Here is a 20,350-nt window from a genome sequence, read left to right on the forward strand (position 1 = left end):
GGGCGAGCAATTGATAGCAAATATCGAGGAAGTTATTGCTAGCATTAGCAACGATCTTGCGAATATTCGGTGGATGCGGTCAATGAAAACGCGTCTATTTGCGCCCACAGAGATACGAGGATATAATTTTCAACGATTTACGCGAATCGGTGTAAAGACAACTTCTGCACAGTTTCGGATTATCGCTAACGGTTAAGTAGCTCGATCGAGTCCGATTACTAGTGGTTGGTATCGTTTCGATTTCCACGTCTCGAGAACGAACAGGAATCGATCCACGGTCTCGTATCGATACTTTTTATTCGGAACAAGGGAAAGCTCTCAAATACGCCGACGAAGTTTCTCGGTTTCGGGAGCACCTTGTATATTTCATTGTTCAACTGTGTTTCACTTGACTATGATTACACGTTATTTCCGAGGCTTTCACGGCTCGAGTTCTTACAGATATTGTCAGGCTTCCGGGTATCAACCGTGTCATTTAGAAAAGACATTCCGACGTTTCCGCGACAGTACAGCTTCATTGGAGAATTGGACGACGCGTGTCTCGTAGCATCGATCTGTTCAGGAGTGAATCTTGTCCACATTCGTACGTTTAAATATATTTCTTTGATAATATTGGAAAGAAATCCTTGTGTAACGTCTTTGAGAAGAAAATTTAATTAGAGATCGTCGATTATAACTCAACTTGGGCACCTTAATCCTTTCGCTTACAATATCGTGCGAGATACGTGGTAAGTAAATCGGACCGAAAATAAAAATCAAGAATCTTGTCCACATTCGTACGTTGAAATATATTTCTACGGTAATATTGGAAAGAAATCTTTGTGTAACGTCTTTGAGAAGAAAATTCAGTTATAGGTCGTCGATTATAACACGCGTTATCGAAACTTAAGTCGTAAGGTAAGGGGTTAAATAGTCAAGAGCTAGAGAACGCGCACGGTTATCGGTGAGTCATCCGACTCCCCTATAAAGCCAGCTGCAACGTCGACGAAATTTCGGAACGAACGTTTTTCCCAAAGGACTCGTTTCTCAAAGCCTCGAACGGTATCGTATCGCGAACCAGGGAAACGAACCCCTGCACCGGCGTTAAATCGGTTTGTTCGGTGCACTTGGGAGCCGTGCGGAACAGGACCTTCCTGTTTAAATACAACGAATCAAATACAACGCTCGGAAGATCCACCCTAAGTTTCTTACAGCTATCGAGGAGATTCTTGTTCACCCTACCGTGCAAAGAAAAAAAAAAAAGAAAGAAAAAAGAAATGTTCTTTCATCGGTGGAGTAATTTCTAAGATGGTCAAGGGCACGGGCCGAGCCGGTGTCTCGCGGTTCGGTAGTTGCTGCAAAATCGATGACGGTGAACTTGTCCGAGTTGGGAATAAAAGTCTCTTCGAGAACAGGGACAAGATGTCGGAGAAAGTGTGGACCGACGTAAATCCTTCGACCGTTGACACCTTACCTGCGGAGGACCACGGTCGAGGATCGAGAAGGGACGATAAACTCGTCGAACGAAATATCACCTATAAAAACCGTTACTTACCCCAGGGCGCGTGTTATCGCGTCTCCACCGGGTGACTAGAAATAATTTCGCGCGTCGACGTGTCGTTGGAAATAGAAAAGGGGGTGTGGGGGGTGTATATATGTAACAGAGTCGCGCGTTCGAGGAAGATGGTCGGTTGAGCCGCGCGAGATCTTTAAAAAACCGCTACGGTTACCTGAGGCCTCGGAATCTGATCCTGACGTGGGGCTAGCGTCCACACTGTGTCTAGATCCTTGGCAACACTCACTGCACTTGCTGCACATTTTGTCCCGTACGCGGTATTCCCGTGAACTTCTCGAAAAGGGTGTTCGCCACTTGGTTCTCTACCGACGACGACCACGACGACGACGATCGTCACGATGCTCGTTGCCCGCCACGACGCCCGCTACGATCGATCATCGACACGGGGTGGTAGATTGTCCGACGAGCGATCAGGGATTTCGACGACCGATCGAAGCAACCGCCGCGCCCCGGCTGTATCCTCTGCCACCTTCGAAACGCGGTCAAACTGATGGAAAACGATGTTTACTTCTACGGCGAGTCCCGCTCGCCGAGCGACGAGAAACCAACCGTCGAGATGTACTCGTTCGTTCGTTCGTTCGAGGGTGAAAAAGGGCCAAACGCGATCAATGTAGAACCGATCGTTTCGGGGAAAACCTTTCGTCTGCCGCCGGCCACTTTTCGCGAGGCAGGGGACTCCCCCCTTTGGGACGACCAATTCGTGACTGCGATTCGCTCGTAAGCGGGGTAGGTACGGCGAATCGGGGCAAACTCGTCCCCACCATTTCTTGAAACTGTCGGTCACTTCGAGCGCACCTCGCCTCTTTGCGCGCTTTATCTTGTACTTTCTCTTCGCGCGGTAAACAAATATCTGAACACGTTACGGTAGACGTTCAACGAAAGAGGACAAACGAAAAATACGCCACGGAGTATCGAACGATTAAACGTATCGGTTTCTTCGAAGGAGAGAAAGAATCTACCCGATCGTTTCTAGGAAAATTTTTCATTCGTAGTCGAAGGTAGGGGAATTCTCACTTTCGAGCGACCAATTCACGACCGCGAGTTGCTCGAAAGCGGGGTAGGTATCGCGAATCGGGATAAACTTGTTCTCATCATTTCTTGAAACTGTCGGTCACTTCGAAAGCACCTCGCCTCATCCGTCGAGAAAGGTAGGGGAATTCTCACTTTCGAGCGACCAATTCACGACCGCGAGTTGCTCGAAAGCGGGGTAGGTATAGCGAATCGGGGCAAACTTGTTCCCACCGTTTCTTGAAACTGTCGGTCACTTCGAAAGCACCTCGCCTTATCCGTCGACAAAGGTAAGGGAAGTTCCACTTTCGAGCGACCAATTCACGACCGCGAGTTGCTCGAAAGCGGGGTAGGTATCGCGAATCGGGATAAACTCGTCCCCGCCATTTCTTGAAACTGTCGGCCACTTCGAGCGCTTTATCTTGTACTTTCTCTCGCGCGGTAAACGAATATCTGAACCCGCTACAGTAGACGTTAAATGAAAGAGGATAAACGAAAAATACACCACGGAGTATCTAACGGTAAAACGTATCGTTTTTTTTTCGAAAGAAACAAAGAATCGACCCGATCGACATCAAACCGATCGTTTGTAGGAAAATTTTTCATCCGTAGTCGAAGATAAGGGAAGTTCCACTTTCGAGCGACTAATTCGTGACCGCGAGTTGCTCGAAAGCGGGGTAGGTACGGCTGCAGAGACGTTAAATGAAAGAGGATAAACGAAAAATACACCACGGAGTATCTAACGGTAAAACGTATCGTTTTTTTTTCGAAAGAAACAAAGAATCGACCCGATCGACATCAAACCGATCGTTTGTAGGAAAATTTTTCATCCGTAGTCGAAGATAAGGGAAGTTCCACTTTCGAGCGACTAATTCGTGACCGCGAGTTGCTCGAAAGCGGGGTAGGTATCGCGAATCGGAACAAACTCGTCCCCACCATTTCTCGAAACTGTTGGGCACTTTGGTCACGCTTTATCGTCTTGTATTTCGTATCTCGCGGTAAACGAATACTTGCACGTGCGGTACCGTAAACACGATACTACGAAGACGTTAAATATAGGAGAACGAACGAAACGACTCGTTGTCGAATCACTAACGAGTAATCGAGAACGAAAAAGGAAATTGTTTCGCGTTTAGCACCGATCGTTGAAAGCTACATACGAAGCTGAGTTCATCGTTCAGAAATATACAATTCTTTTGTGTAAACTTCTCTATGCTTTTGTACGTAATATTTTCCGCGATTTCGACCCGGATAGGGTTTTCATCTGTCGAAGTTGGTCGATAGAAAAGAAGACACGCGTTAAATATTTTTACAAGAACCAGATTATGCAAAAGTTCTCTGGTTGCGTTCAGTGACATTCCCGGAGAATCGTATCGATCGTAACAGGTGTTTACACGGATGTGAACTTTCACGACGCGATAACGAGTGCGTTCAGATTCGTAGCTTTAATCTTTCGAGACGTTCAATTTTTTACAACGAATTCCATACGTTTCGGAACAGATCGAAAGCAATTGTGTACCCGTTACTCCTCGTTTCGATACGATCTGTATTCGTATAACTGCGTTAAACGCGTACAATCGTCCACCTTGTGTAAAACCGATCAGCGGACGCATCGATTCCAGGAAAGGATACAACTGGAAATGTTGTCACCGTTTGGATATTTAAAATTCGATTCAACCCGATGGATCGTGTATTTTGGCAGTGGCTCGACGCGCAATTTGTGGAGTATCGCGGAGAATTAATTCTTAAAACGTTCACTTCGAGCTGATCCAACCGATCCAATCCGATTTAACAATCTTTTTCGCCGGTTGGATAACTTCTATCCCGATATGATCTCGAATAAGAAGAATCGTTTGTAAAAAAACAATTTTCCACGTACACTCGATCGAATCGCGTAACGCGAGACGTATTTATCGATCATCTATCCAATACCGTCCCATCGAAGAGAGAAGAAAAATGACAAAGATGCCTCGATTTTCGATCGAAAATACCAGTAGACGTTCGTACACTCTCGCGCACGTTCGATCGAGAACGAGTAACAGGGGCGGTCGCTAAACCAGCAAATTTCGCAGGAACGCAAAGTCTTCGAAGCGAAGATTCCTCGCGAGGTGACTTCGAGAAGCGAACCGATCGAACCGTGAACAGCCATGCGTCGCTGGTAATTACATTGAGAGGGTAGAGTGCCGTTAAATCCGACGATGCGCAAAATTAATTGTCTCAGCGGGTCGCGTTTAAGCTCGGTCCGATCTCGAGTAACGATTCGTAAAAGCAAAGGTACACGCGCGGCAGCGAACAGAGTTTTCGGGGGCGTGTCTTCCTTGTTTTCTTCGTCTCGCGAGATCACGAGATTGGTTCCCGTATCTCGATACATTTTCCATACACTTGAGTAGCGCGCGAGCGTTGGATTCGCGTCCGACGACGAAACCGGGTCGAGGGCTGTCGCGCGGTTCGCTTTCGCGTAGGAAAATAATTAAACCGAAATAGGAAGAGGTCGTGTGCAACGGGACGACGGCCAGTGGTCAGGTAGATGGAATAAAGGGAACGGGTACGCGGAAAGTAAAATCGAGTTAATCGCGTCGCGGTAAACGAAATTGAAAAATATGAACGGGCAACCTCGGTGCACGGGATAGAAGGTTGTTACGGGCACGTAATACGATCCTGTCGCGGGGCAACGTGAAATTAACTGGTAGCCCGGTCCGCCCGTAGGAACAACGAATCGGTTCGCTCTCACGGAAATCGATCGGCGAACGCAACGATGGCAATTTCGCAATTACGCGAGTTGGCATTTCGCGGGGCCGACCGCCTACACCCGGAGACCAACGGGGAGAGGTCAACCCGGAGGGTGGCGATGACGTTCGCAACCCAACCGCCCTGCTACCCCCGCCGCTTGAAATTCGATGTAATTCGGTTCCTGGAATTCGCGCGACTACGCGTCCACGCGGCATTTCCATGGACCATGGAGCAGCCAGAATCGAAATTCGTCTCGAAACTGGGTTAAGCGCGCGCGAACGCTCACCCTTGCGACCATCGACCACCATAACGGTCGGTCGCTCTTTAACGTTAGAAACGACCGGCACGAAATTACCCGTTTGCAACCTCGCCCGATGGAAGTTCCGCTAACCGGTAACTTTATCTCGCGCGAAACTTTCCCAGGACTACGTTCCTTACGAATCTTTTTTTTTCCCCCCCGCGAAATCGTTTCGCGAGTCTTATCGCGTACGAGACCGGCTCGAAACGATGTTTCCGAACCGTTTACTCTCACGTGGATACGGCAGATAAAATTCTTCGTTTACGGACCGTTTCGGGTACGTTCGACGGATCGCGGTTATAGGCACGTGATGGTTTACAGAGGGTGATTCGGTAACCGTGGAACGATCCGGAAGTGGGCCGTGGTTCCGATGCGCGGGAATAAATTACAAATACGAAACGAATCGCTGTTTGTCCAAGCAACTACGTTCAAAGTCGATCAAAGGTGAGCGCACGCCGTGGAATTGAATTTTTTAAACGCCACCCGGCGTTGCGTTTACGAAAATACGTCGTCCCGTTTTAAAGAACGACGACGTTCCAGTCTCGCGATACGTGGATAAAAATCGTTACAGTGGGAACACTCTGTCCAATATCGCGCGTTCCTTTTGCATAGTTTCGCGGTAAGATTGTTTACGCGTCCATTGTATCTCGCGATCGCTGGGAAGCGATTCGTTGAATTTTCTACGCGAAAAAGTTAACGGAACGAAAGTAAACCGACGAACCGAGCGCGGAAAATAGAACTCGGCGATAAACGCGATAACGAGTTCGTTCGAAACGCGCGGAAAGAATAGTACGCTCGCGGAAAAATGTTCTCGGAAGACTTTCTTCTTTGTATTCGCGACGAACGTTTAATTTTAATATCTTTCGTACACCGTTGGAAGTGCCCGCGCACCACGACGGGTATTAATTTTGCTCCGGGGCTTTTCGAAATTTAAAATCCACACACGCCGAGTAAGATTACAACCAGAGACGAAACGAATCGCGGGTCGAGTCCTTTCAGGTGGACAGAAGCCCCGACCCTTCTACCGTTAATTGCGATTACTCGCTCGGGGCCAAACTAATTGAGAGCTCTCGTCGTTGCGCTCGAAATTCATCCCGCGAACGCGCGATAGGCCCCGTAAAGGGATACGTCGCGAATTTAACGATTTATCGTACGACACGTCGTACGCGAAGACAACTGTATCCTGTTTAAACCTCGAGTAAATACAAACACGACCTGTCCAGCCTAAAACTCCGAGTACCCGAGCAAACTAAATATCTTCCAATAAATATAAACATGCCCAATATCTTCAAAGACAGCGTACAAAAGCCTACTGGTTTTTAACAAACTAGTTCAGATCTGTTTCCAAGTTGAAGCTCGTCACACTTGATAGGTTGTCGAATAAGTTTTGTCGTTCGATAAGAAATGGAGCTATTAGGTTCGTCCTTTTATTTTTCTAAAGACGGTACTATCGTTTGATGAACACGTGTGAGGTTTTGCGTAGATCCGTCGACTCGTTCGTATATTTACGGTTGTTCAAACGTTGAAGTGTCATAGTGTTATTTTACAATGGGAACAAACGACAAAACTTATCGAACAATCTGGTATCCTGCGATCTTGTTTCGCGAATATGCAACACTTGCAACGCTAGTCACGAACCTGGTATTTTGTCGACAATTTATAGAAGAGATAGTTTCATTCGAGAATGCTATGATATACCTATCGGTGTTCCAACGTCTCATCACCGATATATCAGGTTGTTCGGAAAGTCATTTCGTTTCTTTTTGGTGAAAATAAAACACAATTTTTTCGGAGCGTGTAAAAACATTTTGTTAAATTATATACTCTCCATTTTGGAAAACTCTTCGAACAACCTAGTATTTTTTGCGGTCCTAATCTATCTTGCAACCTTCTTTCGCGAATATGCAACACTTGTAACATTAGTCGCGAACCTAGTATTTTCGTCGATAATTTATAAAAGAGATAGTTTCACTCGAGAATGCAATATTTCCAAGATGCTATGATACACCCATCGGTGTTCCAATATCTCATCACTGATATACTTTGCAATCTTCGAACAACCTAGTATTTTTAGCAGTCCTAACCTATCTTGTAACCTTGTTTCGCGAATATGCAACACTTGTAACATTAGTCGCGAACCTAGTATTTTGTCGATAATTTATAAAAGAGATAGTTTCACTCGAGAATGCAATATTTCCAAGATGCTATGATACACCTATCGGTGTTCCAATATCTCCTAATATATCTTGCAACCTTGTTTCGCGAATATGCAACACTTGTAACATTAGTCACGAACCTAGTATTTTCTCAACAATTAAGTTTCTCAACAACAATAAAAGAGAATATTTCACTCGAGAATGCAATATTTCCAAGATGCTATAACACACCTATATCGGTGTTCCAATATCTCATCACCGATATACTTTGCAATCTTCGAACAACCTAGTATTTCAACGGTCCTAACTTATACTCCGATTAGGACGTTAAAACGATCGCGCTTATTACTTCGACGCGTATAATTATCGCGAAAAAGATCCTTCGCGTTATTTCCTCGCAGAAGGTATTCCGATAAACGAGGAATGATTTCGAGGCGCGACTCTTAAAATTGCCCGTAACCGACGCAAGTCGCAGCGAAACATACGTCGAGCTGGAACCACGATCGTACGACAGGATCGTATCGCTGTTCAATAGGACTGCACGACGCGACAGGTTGCACGACTCGGCTATCCCACTCCGTGCACTATCCAATTATCGTTGGAACAATCGTATCGTATCAAAACCGTGCAACTTATCTCACGGACGAACGATCGCGTCTGCGGTTCCACGGGTAAGCGGTCGCGCGAAACGCGACGATCCGGGACCGATGAAAACGAACAACTACGGGCGACCGTGTTCGCTAACATCGGGAGAGGAGGACGAAAGAGAAGATATTGCGCAACGAAGCGCGGCCACGTGATCGTTAAGTGGCGATTAAGCTCGAGTTCGCGACTGTAGAAGAGAACAACCGACGTCTCCGCACGAGTCAGCGACTTTCCGCGTTCGAATCGGCCGAGAGGCGCACAAAGGGAGGAAACAGTGAGGAGGCGAGGGTAACGAAACTCGACTCGTCGTGGAGGGCCGGTGTTCGCGCGAGAACGAATTCGCGACGCGATCGTCGTTGCGAGCCTGTGCGAGAAACGGTACAGAAGACGGCGATATCGCGACCCAACCGTAACCGGTTTTCATCGATTACCGCGAAACTCGCGTTCACACGGCGATAACGTTAATTATCGGCTAATAGCGGCCCCCGTTGAAAACGTTCGAACGAAACCGAACGATCGATCAACGGTCCGGTGTAACGCCAACCGGTACGTTAATTAACCGACGAGCTCTGCGAATTAACCGAGATATTATTCGGCGGTTTAGCGTTACATCGAGATCTGGAAACGGAGTGCTAATATCCGATTGCGATCGACCAGAGAACGCGTTATTAATTTCTCTGGTACGTGCGTGCGTGCGTGCGTGCGTGCGTGCGTGCGTGCGTGCGTGCGTGACTAGTATACGATCGATGACGCAACGTAGACTCCGTGGGCTGCAATCCGATTCGTCGGTTCCGGTTGATCCATCTCGCGACGCGCAGGACGCTCTTCGCGGACGCGGGAGACTCTCCTTGCCGCTTCCGGTGGCCGCGCGTGCCTATCGTACATCGGAAGACGCTTTAACCGGCTCGAAAGCTCTCTCTACCCTCGAGCAACGACAAAACGGTCTTTGTACGGATCCTGCGACGTATCGTTTTACTCTCGCCGGTTTTTCTTTCCCGTGGAAATCGATACCTCCGCCTCTAGAGGCGAACGATTGAAATCCCCCCGCGAGCGAGCTCGAGCGAGCTGTACCCGAGGCAACGATTTAACGCAAGACGAGTGTATTACGTACACCGAGTTGCAACCATAGCCGTGCGGCCGGCGTCGCGGCGTCGCGCGACAGGTTTCAAGGAACCCGCCGACTCGTTCTTTCGAGTCGTCGTTCGTACGCGGTAACCGAAATTGTGTAACTTATTGCGCGGCAAGCCTCCGAGTCGATACAGCACGATGATCGACGTTACGTCTATTTTCCAATCGAGGAAAACGAAACCAGCGATCTTTCTTGTTTACCAATTGGGAAAGAAGCGACGAACGTCTTCTTCTTTCCTTTTTTCCCCGATCGTGCAACACGTTGAAAATAAAATACGTCCGAACGTATTTCGATGTAGGAGAATTCATCTCTCGGGAGAAATGTACGCGATGAAAAGGTTCCGGTAACACTCGAAGTGTTCACGTTGTTGAAAAGAATTACTCGGGAAAATCGCATCTAAATACACTCTCGAGCAGGAACGATATACCTTGCCCGGAAATAAAATATAAAGTAGGATACAGTAGGTTATAGCTACTATAGTTATTCCTTTTAATAGCCCGTAACTCCCAAACGAAGAAAACAACGAGGAAAATGTATACCCTTCTCTCTTCCCAGCCATCATTTTATAAAAACAAACGATCACGCACGACCATTTTTTGGAATCGATGGAAACTCTGCTAGAGGCAATACTCAAAATTCGTCCATTTCTTAACGGACCGAGTTCGATTTGGCGCCATTCTCGGCTTGTAAGTCGATCGAACGCAAACTAGTGTTCTTTGGGCAGAGAGAAATTAGAAGTCTGACAATATCGTTCCGAATGAATTTCACCGGTTTCTAGAACGTATTGCGTCGATTTTGGTAATTGTCAAGGAATTTGTAACTTTCGCGCGAATTACGTCGCTACTGTTCCGTATTCCGTACACGTTATACCGTATCGCGTTACGTATTAACATTTCTCACGTCTTTAAGAGCTATTGTCACTAATATGGTGACTAATCTACTATAGTTATCCGTCCATCGATCCCCCTGCACCGATCGCTGAACTTTGGAAGACCAATCGGTAATCTACCAACATCGTTACATTTGGACGTTACCCAACCTACCTACCGGTTATCGAACAATAGTAAAATCCTCCAATCTAAACCCCTAAACTACTTTAAATACCGTGACACAGAAATAACTACCAAAATTGTGAATGAGTATTTATAATTAATTTTATCGATCACAATTCTATTTCATATTCTAGATCTATCTCCTCTGAATACGAGATTTATAAATAAAACTACCGAAAATAAATTTCTCGTTAAAATAACTCGATTAAATTTTTTCAACGAATATCGAATATTCGGTATTCCACGCGGTAGAAATTCGCGCGAAAAGAATGTTCCCTTTCCGGCGCGTTGGTCGTCGAGTACCCACGCGAACGTACGTCGAAACGTTCGATGATCCACGGAGACAAAGAGTAATTTTTTATGCAACGAAACACCCTGGAATCGAGTTTCGTCGTTACGCGGCGGTATCCTGCCACGGAATAAGATGGCGGAGGTCGTTCGAGTAGGGCGCGGCGGGTAGAACCGAGGGCCGGGCGAGACTGGAAATTGATATCAAAGAGTCTCTTCCGGAGACAATTAGGTGGCAGGATTGGCATCGTCTTCGGTGCCGCGGCCCGATGCCGAGTGTACATACGGCTCGCGACACGTATACGTACGTACACGACGCTCGAGACTTTGGATAATTGGAGACGAGGCTTTCCTCGAGCTTAACTTCGTTGCCGCCTCTTACGCCTGCTCGTGCCACTTCCACCGGTCTTTTTAGTCGTTCGTGCAACCGACGGCCCGTCTCCTCTTTTCCCACGGATGTAACGAGATCACGAAACTAACCCGTCCACCGTGAAACGACCAGCCAGAAAGATTTCTTTTCGTTCTCCCTACCATCTACTTCTCCACCCTCGTTTCTTTCCATCCAGCGACTACGATTAACGACCACGATTAACGACCACGATTCCGCATAGTACGAAGAGTAACGAACGACGTCGCGTATCCGTGGTCCCGGCCGACCAGCACCGGGTCTGCGTTGTCGTATTACGCGCGATTTTACTCTTTCGGTCGCTTTATCACCGAACGTTCAACCTGTATTACCTTCGGGCAGTGTGCCAGTCGGAAGTACGCCCGATCTCTTCCTCTTCGAGATAAGAACACTTCTCGTGAGAGTTGAAATTTTGTAAATTTTACACGGATGGCTATAATCGAACGTTACGTTTGACTCGTAGATAATGGTATCTACGGTTCGACGATACCAAAGAACCAGATTACCATCGAGCATTGTTACACGTTTTCGATATTTTCCTCGCTTCGAGGAATTTTACGGATAAGTGTTTACATATTATTTCGAAAAGAAAGAGTGTCTTTTCCACAGGGTTTGGACATCTGCGAAGCACTCCGTAGAGGGTCAAGTGTCGTATAGTAACCTGTGTTCGCGCTTCTTGATAATTGTGTTTCTAGATCCGAATCGATCGACGCGTCTGTTGTTTTTCGAGTTTCTTCGTTGTATTTCGGGAACCGCGACAACGAGAACCGTTTCGATCGTGTAAAACGGCGCAGTACGCGACCACTCGGGCGAATAAAATTGTTTAAAAAAAAAACCCCTCGCCGCGTCGCGTTTTTCCCTGTCGTCGTTCTAAACATTCCGCTCGGCGTGGCCCGTAACCAGGGTCGAGTCAAATTTTATTCGAATAAAAGCAACGAATACAGCGATTCATTCGGGTGGTTTGCTCGATCGGACGGTTACGAAACGTTGTTCGTCGTTCGTGAAATATCTCGGTCGCGTAATTGAAATTCAAATTTTTTTTCTTTCGTTTTCAACGAATAGATTCGAAAGTTTTATCCGGATGAGAACGTTGCTCGTCTCTGTTCGCGACACGCGTCGAGCGGACGTAGATACGCGTAACGATGGCGATCCAGCGTAGGGTCGAGTCGTCATGAATCTGTTAAGACGCACACCCTGTGCAAATGCGTACAGTCAATACTCGAGCAACGAAGGAAAAATAATTACGAAACAACAATGATATCGCGACCGTCTGAGAGGATGACTGTCGGTGAATGGACCTAACTGCTCTGACCGTCTCGGGGACGGTTGTTGATGCCAATGGGTTAACCAAGGCTTTGGGAAAAAGCGTCCGAGGCAACGAAGGGACGACGCCCTATTCGCGGGACAGAGGAGTCGGGAGTCGAGTCGCTGAAGGAACGCGAGGGACAAAGCCTAGCCGGGGCAAGAGGAGGAGGCGGAGGAGGAGGTAGAGGAGGAGTGGGAGGAGGTGGAGGCGCGGGTTGCACGAGGAGAAAAAAAAAAAAGAAAAGGAACGAAAAGGAACAACAGCAGGAGCGGAAGGGAAGAGTAGGGACGAGGCGGTAAGAGCAAAATGAGACGAGACCACTCCGCTTACCGGCTGCCGTTCTTTCTCGTTCGCGACGCTACTACTATACTTTTTGTCTTCGCGACGCGCCGCGCCGCGCGGCTCCTCACCGGGTTCTACGAGTAGTTTAGAAGAGATCGTTAACGCCGCTGAATGCTACGGGCGAACAGGATGGACGACGACGAGTGTACCAACGACCAGAAACGTACAGCACGACGAATCGAGCGACTACGATTCGATTTCGCCAACACCCGTTACGTCGCGTCGTTCGGTTCTCGCGAGGCCGCGAACTCGCTGATATCGCGTCGTTCCTCGATCATCTCCGGGATTGAGTTCAAAAGCGTACCCAGCGAGACAATACGCATAGCTCGTATACATCGACTCTCGAAACTACCTGGGTCGAATCGTTGAGTCGTTCCAGAAAAAAAAATATTGCTACTTCGCGCGATCTCGTTCCCGGTTATTTTTCAACCGCTCGAGTCGGGGTAAACGTAACACTTCGAGGAGTTCCTTCGAGACTGTTGCACGTGAAACGAAACGAAGACGAAACGAGACCGGTTTCAAGGTGTTTTGGAAAATTTTTACCGTGTAGTTTGATCGCTCGTTGTCTCGTTACGATGCGACGCGATCGTTCGTTGTTTCGCAACTGCGAAACAGACGCGCCTGGGATTTATTTATTTGTTTGATTTATTTATTTACGAATCGCGGGGTACGCGATACAAGTTCCGAAACACGCGTTCATTTGCTATTCAAAAGGGGTTGAAACGACCCGACGTTCTCCGATTTCTTTCCCCAGTGTTACTCCAACAACAAGTACCACGATAACAAAGCCAAGAATTCTGGAGTAATTAAAGGGGAATTCACGCCGGACAATTAAAAACATATTTTCTCGGAAATATTCCGAAATATCGTTTTCCACGTTTAACCTTCCAGCTCTGATAAACAATACGCGTCTACGAATCGAAGATATTTTATTTCTTCGATAAGTTTCCTCGGAAACCAAATACGGGCTCGATCTTTCGAACACTCGGTACAGAGCGACGATAAAAAATAACTTGGACGTTTAAACGAGCAGTCTAAAAATATTTTTTTTAAATTTTAATACGACTTACGATTTTACGCGCATTTACACCGATTTTTCACCGAAATGACATATTTCCCACCGTCGCGAGGACACGTCTCCGTTTGTTCGTTTAGATTCGGAACGAATTTCGAAGTATTCGAAGCTCGTAATTTTACAATCGGAACTGTAATTCACCCAGAGTACATCCCAGACCCTGTTTCGACTCTTTCCGAGTAACGACGCACTTCTGGAACGGAAGACGAATCGACGATTACGTCGGACGCGGATGCGTGTAATTTTCAACGTTTAAAAACCATTGCGTCACGGGACGCGATTGTTTTCGGAACGATGGCAAAGGATCGTGGATCGTCGCGCTTGGAATTACTTTCTCGTGGTTTTTTCCCGCTCGATGAATTCGTGTTTCGAAACCCGCGATATTTCCCGGCAAGTTCCAACGATACGTGCGCGCTGGCGTCATTGTAGATCGGTTCTACCGATCGGAAGTCGAAACGCGCCTATTGCGGTAGTACGAACGAGTGTGTTGGGGTCAACGTACACTCGATTCGAACCGTTCGACTTCCGATCGAGAAAATCGTGAAACCGATCCGATCGATACGGTGTCGAAGCGTAGCGCGATCGCGGTACCGAGGATAAGACTTCTTCTTCTTTTTCTTCTTCTTTTTTTTATTTTTTTCAAAAGTCGTAATTACGAACTAGTTCTCGATACGCAGACATTGTAAACTCGCGGAAAGTTGGACAACTTCCTTTATAAAGCACTCAATGGCGGAGGCAAATTATTCCGCTACCTTCGAGTCGATAGAACCGAACGGTTGCTTCGGGCCAAATACGATTTTCTTACTCGATGTTGGGTTTCTTCGGGAACAATCCCGGTAATACGAATCCTATCGGAAGAATCCTATCGATGGCTAGAATTATCCGTAACGCGTCCTCTCAGATTTCTTGTATCATTTTTCTGTACACTTTTAATTATTCTTACGTCTGTGTACGTTAATTTCACTGGCTCCCGTTCATAATGATAAATAATAGTAAATATATAAATAAATAAGTAAATAAAGAAACAAACAAATAATAAAATAAATAAACTATAAGTTTACGTTCCACTTTTGATTTTCTCTCGTCCCCCATTGTTTCCTTTGCCAAGTTCTCGTTTCGTAACACGCAACGTCGTTTCGAAGGAAACATTTTTTCCAACGAATTTATCGGACGAAAATTGGAGCGAATCGTCGATCGTCTAGATTGGCGTTCGTTGAATTTCGAGTTTCGACGTTCACGGGAACATCGTCGCTTGTTTCTGGTGCGCGGCGACGTGCTCGCGTTTCGTCGATCGTTGGAACAAGGTTTAAAAATCCCCCCTTCGCGTCCCAGCCGTCGAAAATTGTCCAAGAAATATGGACGACACGCGCAGATGGAAGAGTTCGTGCGCGATTGGCTCGAATCTGGCACACGAGTTTTCACGGTATCGACGTTAAAAAAGAAAAGAAAAGAAAAAAAAGTCCCCCCGATTCGTTGGCAAAAGTGTACAGAAATCAACGGATGCTACGCAGAACGACTCGCCGGTGTGCCAAACCGTGTCTTCGATGACTTTACGAGAATAAAAAAGTTCTTCTTCGCTCCTCGTACGAGGCAAAAAAAATCCCTTCGTCTGGTCTCTCTCGAGCGACAATTAAACGACAAATGTCGCGATCGTTGGGCTACTTTCGCGACGAACGAAAGGAACAATGGTATCGCGCGGACAGACGTTGTTCCACGAGCGTGTGAAAAACATCGCGAGACACTCGACGAGGATTCCAGTGCACGAGGAAAAAACGAGAATCAACGATAACGAGGATAACGAGGATCGTGGTCGCTCGCGTACGAAAACGCGTACGGAGCTTTCGTCTCTCGCGGTTGAAAAGCTTTCGTTTCCGCTCCCTTTGGTATACGTGTCGATCGCGTCGATCGCGTCGGTAGACGCACGACGCCCGGCGTCGTCGCCACCGACGCCGCCAACTGCCGCGACTCTCTTTAGATCCCGGTCCGGTACACCCACGGAAAGCGAGTCTCTCTCTCTTTCTCTCTCTCTCTCTGTCGTCTCTTTTTGCCATTCATTTACTCGCAGCGACGGTACACGCTCGTCGCGAGTCCCTTTCTATAAAATTCGAACCGACGACGCTCGCTCGCTCGCGACGCTCTTTGCTTACGACAGAGCGTTACGCCGTTTACTCTTTCGTCGAATCGCGGCGCAAACCGACGAGAAAAACCCAACCCAGCCACCCGGTGGGGCCGTGGCGGCAGTAATTAACAACCCTGTCGCTCCGCATCGCTCGAGACCGTCACCCTCCTCCTCGCGGATAGACACGGTATCGTGACGCGCGACAATTCGGTCCGACGTCGATTTCAATCGCGAGTTCGCGACCGAGCGATCTTCGTTCCCCACCGATTCTTCCTCCAGCGCGTCGTTTCATCGCGACGACGCCTAATTAATTTCCGAAGCGAAAGGGGAACGCGCGAGCGGGGTGGCTCCCTCCACGGCTCGATGCTTCCCGGTGAACGCCTAGTCAACGGGGATAATGGTATCTCTCGTATTCTGGGTCGATCCGGGTCGATTCCGCGCGGTACGTACGGGTCACGGGTAGAGGAGACGGAAAGAGAGAACCGACCGTGAGTTCCGATTTCTCGACGCGGATTTCGGAAATACCTCAACCCCGTTGCCGGAACCCACGGCTGCGCTCCTCACGCTCGGTTTTAACGTTCCTTCGACGCCGCCCCTGCTACGACCGACGCGTTCTTTTTTTAAATCGAATCGACCGGCCACGTCGGAACTTTTTGGAGCGTGAACGAGGAGAACACGCGCCCGCGCGCCCGCGCGCGAGTCTGCACAGCTCTCGCGTCCACCCGAATGCGCTTTCCACGGGTCAAGGACAATCGTAACGCGCCGCGTCGTTTACCCCCGTGGGGACGTTCAAGAGTTTATTTTTACGCCGCGCGGCGATTACCGTCCTCGTGAATTTCCACGGGGAGTGTAGTGGGGGGAGTTGGTTAAAAAAGTTTGAACGCGCGAGCGCAACGGAAGACACCGATCGGGCGTTGGTCCGCGTCTACGTACGTTCTCCCTCGAGTCGTTCTCTCGTTTCTCTTCTCTCTGTTCTATCTACGCCCCGCGAACGAGGATCACAGTTGCCGGTTCGCGTCGCGTGGTCTTTATTACGAAAAATCGTGGAGTGCGGAGACGCATTGTGTCGGGGCGGAATGGAACGAGCGCGCAAAGGCGAGGCCGGTCAAAGGCTGTTTGCGAAAGCCAGCCAGCCTCGATCGGCGGTAAAAGGTAACCGAACGGTTAACGTAAAAGTAAAAGCCCGAGAGGCCTTTTACCCCGGTTCCGCGCAATTAAACTCGTCGCGTTTCGGATCCGTTTTGGTCCTCCGTAACGCGTTAATTGCAACCAAAGTCGCGCGACGAGCGAGAAACGCGCGACGAGCGAGAATCGACGCCGATGCGCGCTCGCGGCACGGATACGCCTTCGTCGGGTCAAGGACGCTCGTTGAATCGCGTACGACGTTTCCCGCTCCCCTCTTCGTGGAAACGTTTAACCCCTCTCGTAGCCGCGTTTTTTCGCGAAACGACGCGAAAACGTCTCCGAGCGAATCGAACGAGAGGATCACGTTGACTCGAGATACCGATTTGCGCGCCAATTCGAGCAACCCCACCGATCGAATCGACCGGCTGCGAAATCGTTTCACAACGGTCCGTCGTTGGCTCCGACGTCGCGACGCGAAGCGGAAGAGTCGTCGAAACGCGCACAAAAGAACGACGACGACGAGGACGACGACGGGCAGGGTGGAAGGGGCGGGAGAATACTTGGCGAGTTGCACGCGCTATTATTTAATGGAATACCCCGCGGGGGGAAGGATGAAAGTTGGCAGGGCAGGCCGGCGGAAGACGAAAGGCGGAGTCCGCGAGAGAAGCAGAACCTGTTTCTGGTACCGCGGAACCGTTCGTTCGGCTCGTCTAGTTACATTTTCCAAGCGTTTCGTAGCTGGTACGCGCCCGGCGCCCGGTACCTCCTTCGACCGGTCGTCCGAAAATACGCGGTACGTATCTCTCTCCTTTATCGATTTATCGCTGGGTATCGAACGGGGAACCGTGTCCGTAAATATCTTGGCGCGGGAACGGGGCACTCCGCGTTGCTCGCTGCGAGAACCAGCTCCTCTCGCGCATCGTGACGCCGGTGTTGAATCGGTACCGATGAGAAGACACCACTCGCACTTTCTCCGTTCGATCGCGACGACGTTCGAACGCAACGCGACCGACCAACCGCCGCGCGCCGCTGAACGCGCTCTATCGCGAACGTATATTTCTTTTTCTTTCTCTCGCGATCGATCCGATCGATCCTTCGCGGCCGAGTCGTTCGAACCGGTTCGAAACTTTGCGCGAGTCGGTGGTCGTTTTTCTTTCTTTCTTTCTTTTCTTCCTCGGTTTCGTTCCGTACGCGACGAGACCCGACGAGACGAGACGAGACGAGACGAGACCGGACCAGACGAGACGCGATATCCCCGGAGCCAACCGACTCGGCGTCCGCGTGCACACTGACACCGACGCTCCCTAGAAGCTTGCACCGCGAACCCTCCTCTACTCCCCCTCCCCCCTTCCCATCCGCCATCCGCCACCGCCACCGCCACCGCCACCGCCACCGCCACCACCACCCCAGTCCCCCTCAACCCGCGCCCCTTCTTCTCCGCGCGTCGCCGCGGCGTTCCGCGGTTCCCTCGCACTCCCTCGCACTCGGTGTTCCCTACAGACTCGCACTCTCGCGCGCCCGAGCGTCCTCCATTGCCGCACGTAGCTGTCCAATCACCCTTATTCCGTCTTCTCTTCTCTCTTTCCGCATCCGCCACCGTCCGTGGCTCTTCCTCTATTTCGCGTTCTCCAGGTCGAATCTCTCTTACCCGGATTACCGGTCCCTCCGGTCGTCGCTTCCAAGTTCGAACGACGTTTCTCTTTTTCAACGCAGTCGTCGAAGAAACCGGCCTCGGGTACAGACGCTCGGATAATTTCGGCTAATAAAAATATCGATCTCCTTTCGTCTCTTTCGTTCTTTCTCTTGCATTTATCCACCCGAAATCCCATTATACGAAACGAAACCGAACCGAACGCTCTTTGTCGGAGTATCTGGAAGAACCAACCGAGATGCGTTGTACGCGGTGGGTCTAGGGACGGACGGGCTGTAGCTTTTTTCGTTGAGCGTTGAGGCATCTTTCAAAGACACCTTGTTTCTTAAATCGAACTATGGCGTAATGCTATGGCCTATTTTTCGCGTGAATTGATCCTTCTCGTCGTTCTTTGTAGGCTGAATGTGCCAGTAGTCGGATCTTAGCCAGTAATCAGCCTCTTCGAATATAAATGTCCGATGATTGAGAAGCAACAACAGAATCGTATAAAATAAACCTATACCTCCATTTTCGGTATATACAGTTTCGTGTCCCTGATGATGATACTGTGAACGACCAAAATTCTTGTTCCGACGATGAGTGACTAATTGAGATCACGTGGTGAAATTTCAATGAATTTAGAAACAGAAGCAAAGATCCGATGATTAAGAAGTAATAACAAATTCGTATAAAATAAACCTATACTTCCATTTTCGGTATATACAGTTTCATGTCCCTGATGATAATACTGTGAACGACAAAAATTCTTATTTCAACGGTGATTGGCTAATTGAGATCACGTGATGAAATTTCAATGAATTTAGTAACAGAAGCAAGGATCCGAAATAGTGTGTACCGTTAACAAAGGTAAGTTTTAAATATTAAACCTTTAGGGTCGTATGTCTCCTCTCAGCCACCACTGCAAGGAAATCTTACTAATCTTACACTTTATTCAACTATTAGTTTATACTTACTCCGAACGAATCTGAATGTCTAAAGAATCTGTTCACGAACCAATACGGTGCTCTTATCAGAGATAACGAAATCTAGTAAAGAAGAAAGGCTTAATGGAAAATTGCACATATCGCGGTACTATGAAGATGTAAAAAGTAAAGATTGTTCTGTGCGTTCAAACGGAAAGATTAAGGGCGGAAGACACCAAACTGATTATTTTTGCGATACAGTCGAAAAGGACATACAGGACTGTACGTTGGAGACTGTTTTGAAAGATACCACGCGATGGAGAACTATAAAATATAATTTTTACATAAAAACGTTACGTTAAAACACATTGATGTGCGAACGTATATCTAATGTTTGCAAAAGAATTGATAAATCGTGTTTATCTTTCGTAATCTTAAATGTTACGTATCACTGCTTTTTCAAGGAAAATTAATTGAAAGAAAAATGAAAGGATTTTGAGATTAGAATGGTATTAAACGGTTGATATGTACGTTTTTTTTTTCGATAGAGCCGATTACCAGTA

At 48.1% G+C, this 20,350-nt stretch overlaps 2 protein-coding genes across 20 annotated transcripts in view; both read right to left on the bottom strand.

The window, feature by feature from the left end:
* LOC143146994 (uncharacterized) overlaps nucleotides 1–20,350 on the bottom strand; it is a 284,039-nt gene that overhangs the window by 174,464 nt on the left and 89,225 nt on the right. The gene's annotated exons all lie outside the window — the stretch shown is intronic.
* On the bottom strand, nucleotides 1,778–19,189 carry LOC143146934 (uncharacterized). The gene is made up of 3 exons (XM_076311696.1): nucleotides 18,892–19,189; nucleotides 17,953–18,848; nucleotides 1,778–2,024 (listed from the first exon to the last, which is right to left on the bottom strand). Exons 1-3 carry the CDS (start codon nucleotides 19,187–19,189, stop codon nucleotides 1,920–1,922), a joined length of 1,299 nt encoding a protein of 432 aa, XP_076167811.1. The 3' UTR covers nucleotides 1,778–1,919.

This window comes from Ptiloglossa arizonensis, chromosome 5 (assembly GCF_051014685.1).
Source record: "Ptiloglossa arizonensis isolate GNS036 chromosome 5, iyPtiAriz1_principal, whole genome shotgun sequence".
Lineage (NCBI taxonomy): Eukaryota > Metazoa > Arthropoda > Insecta > Hymenoptera > Colletidae > Ptiloglossa > Ptiloglossa arizonensis.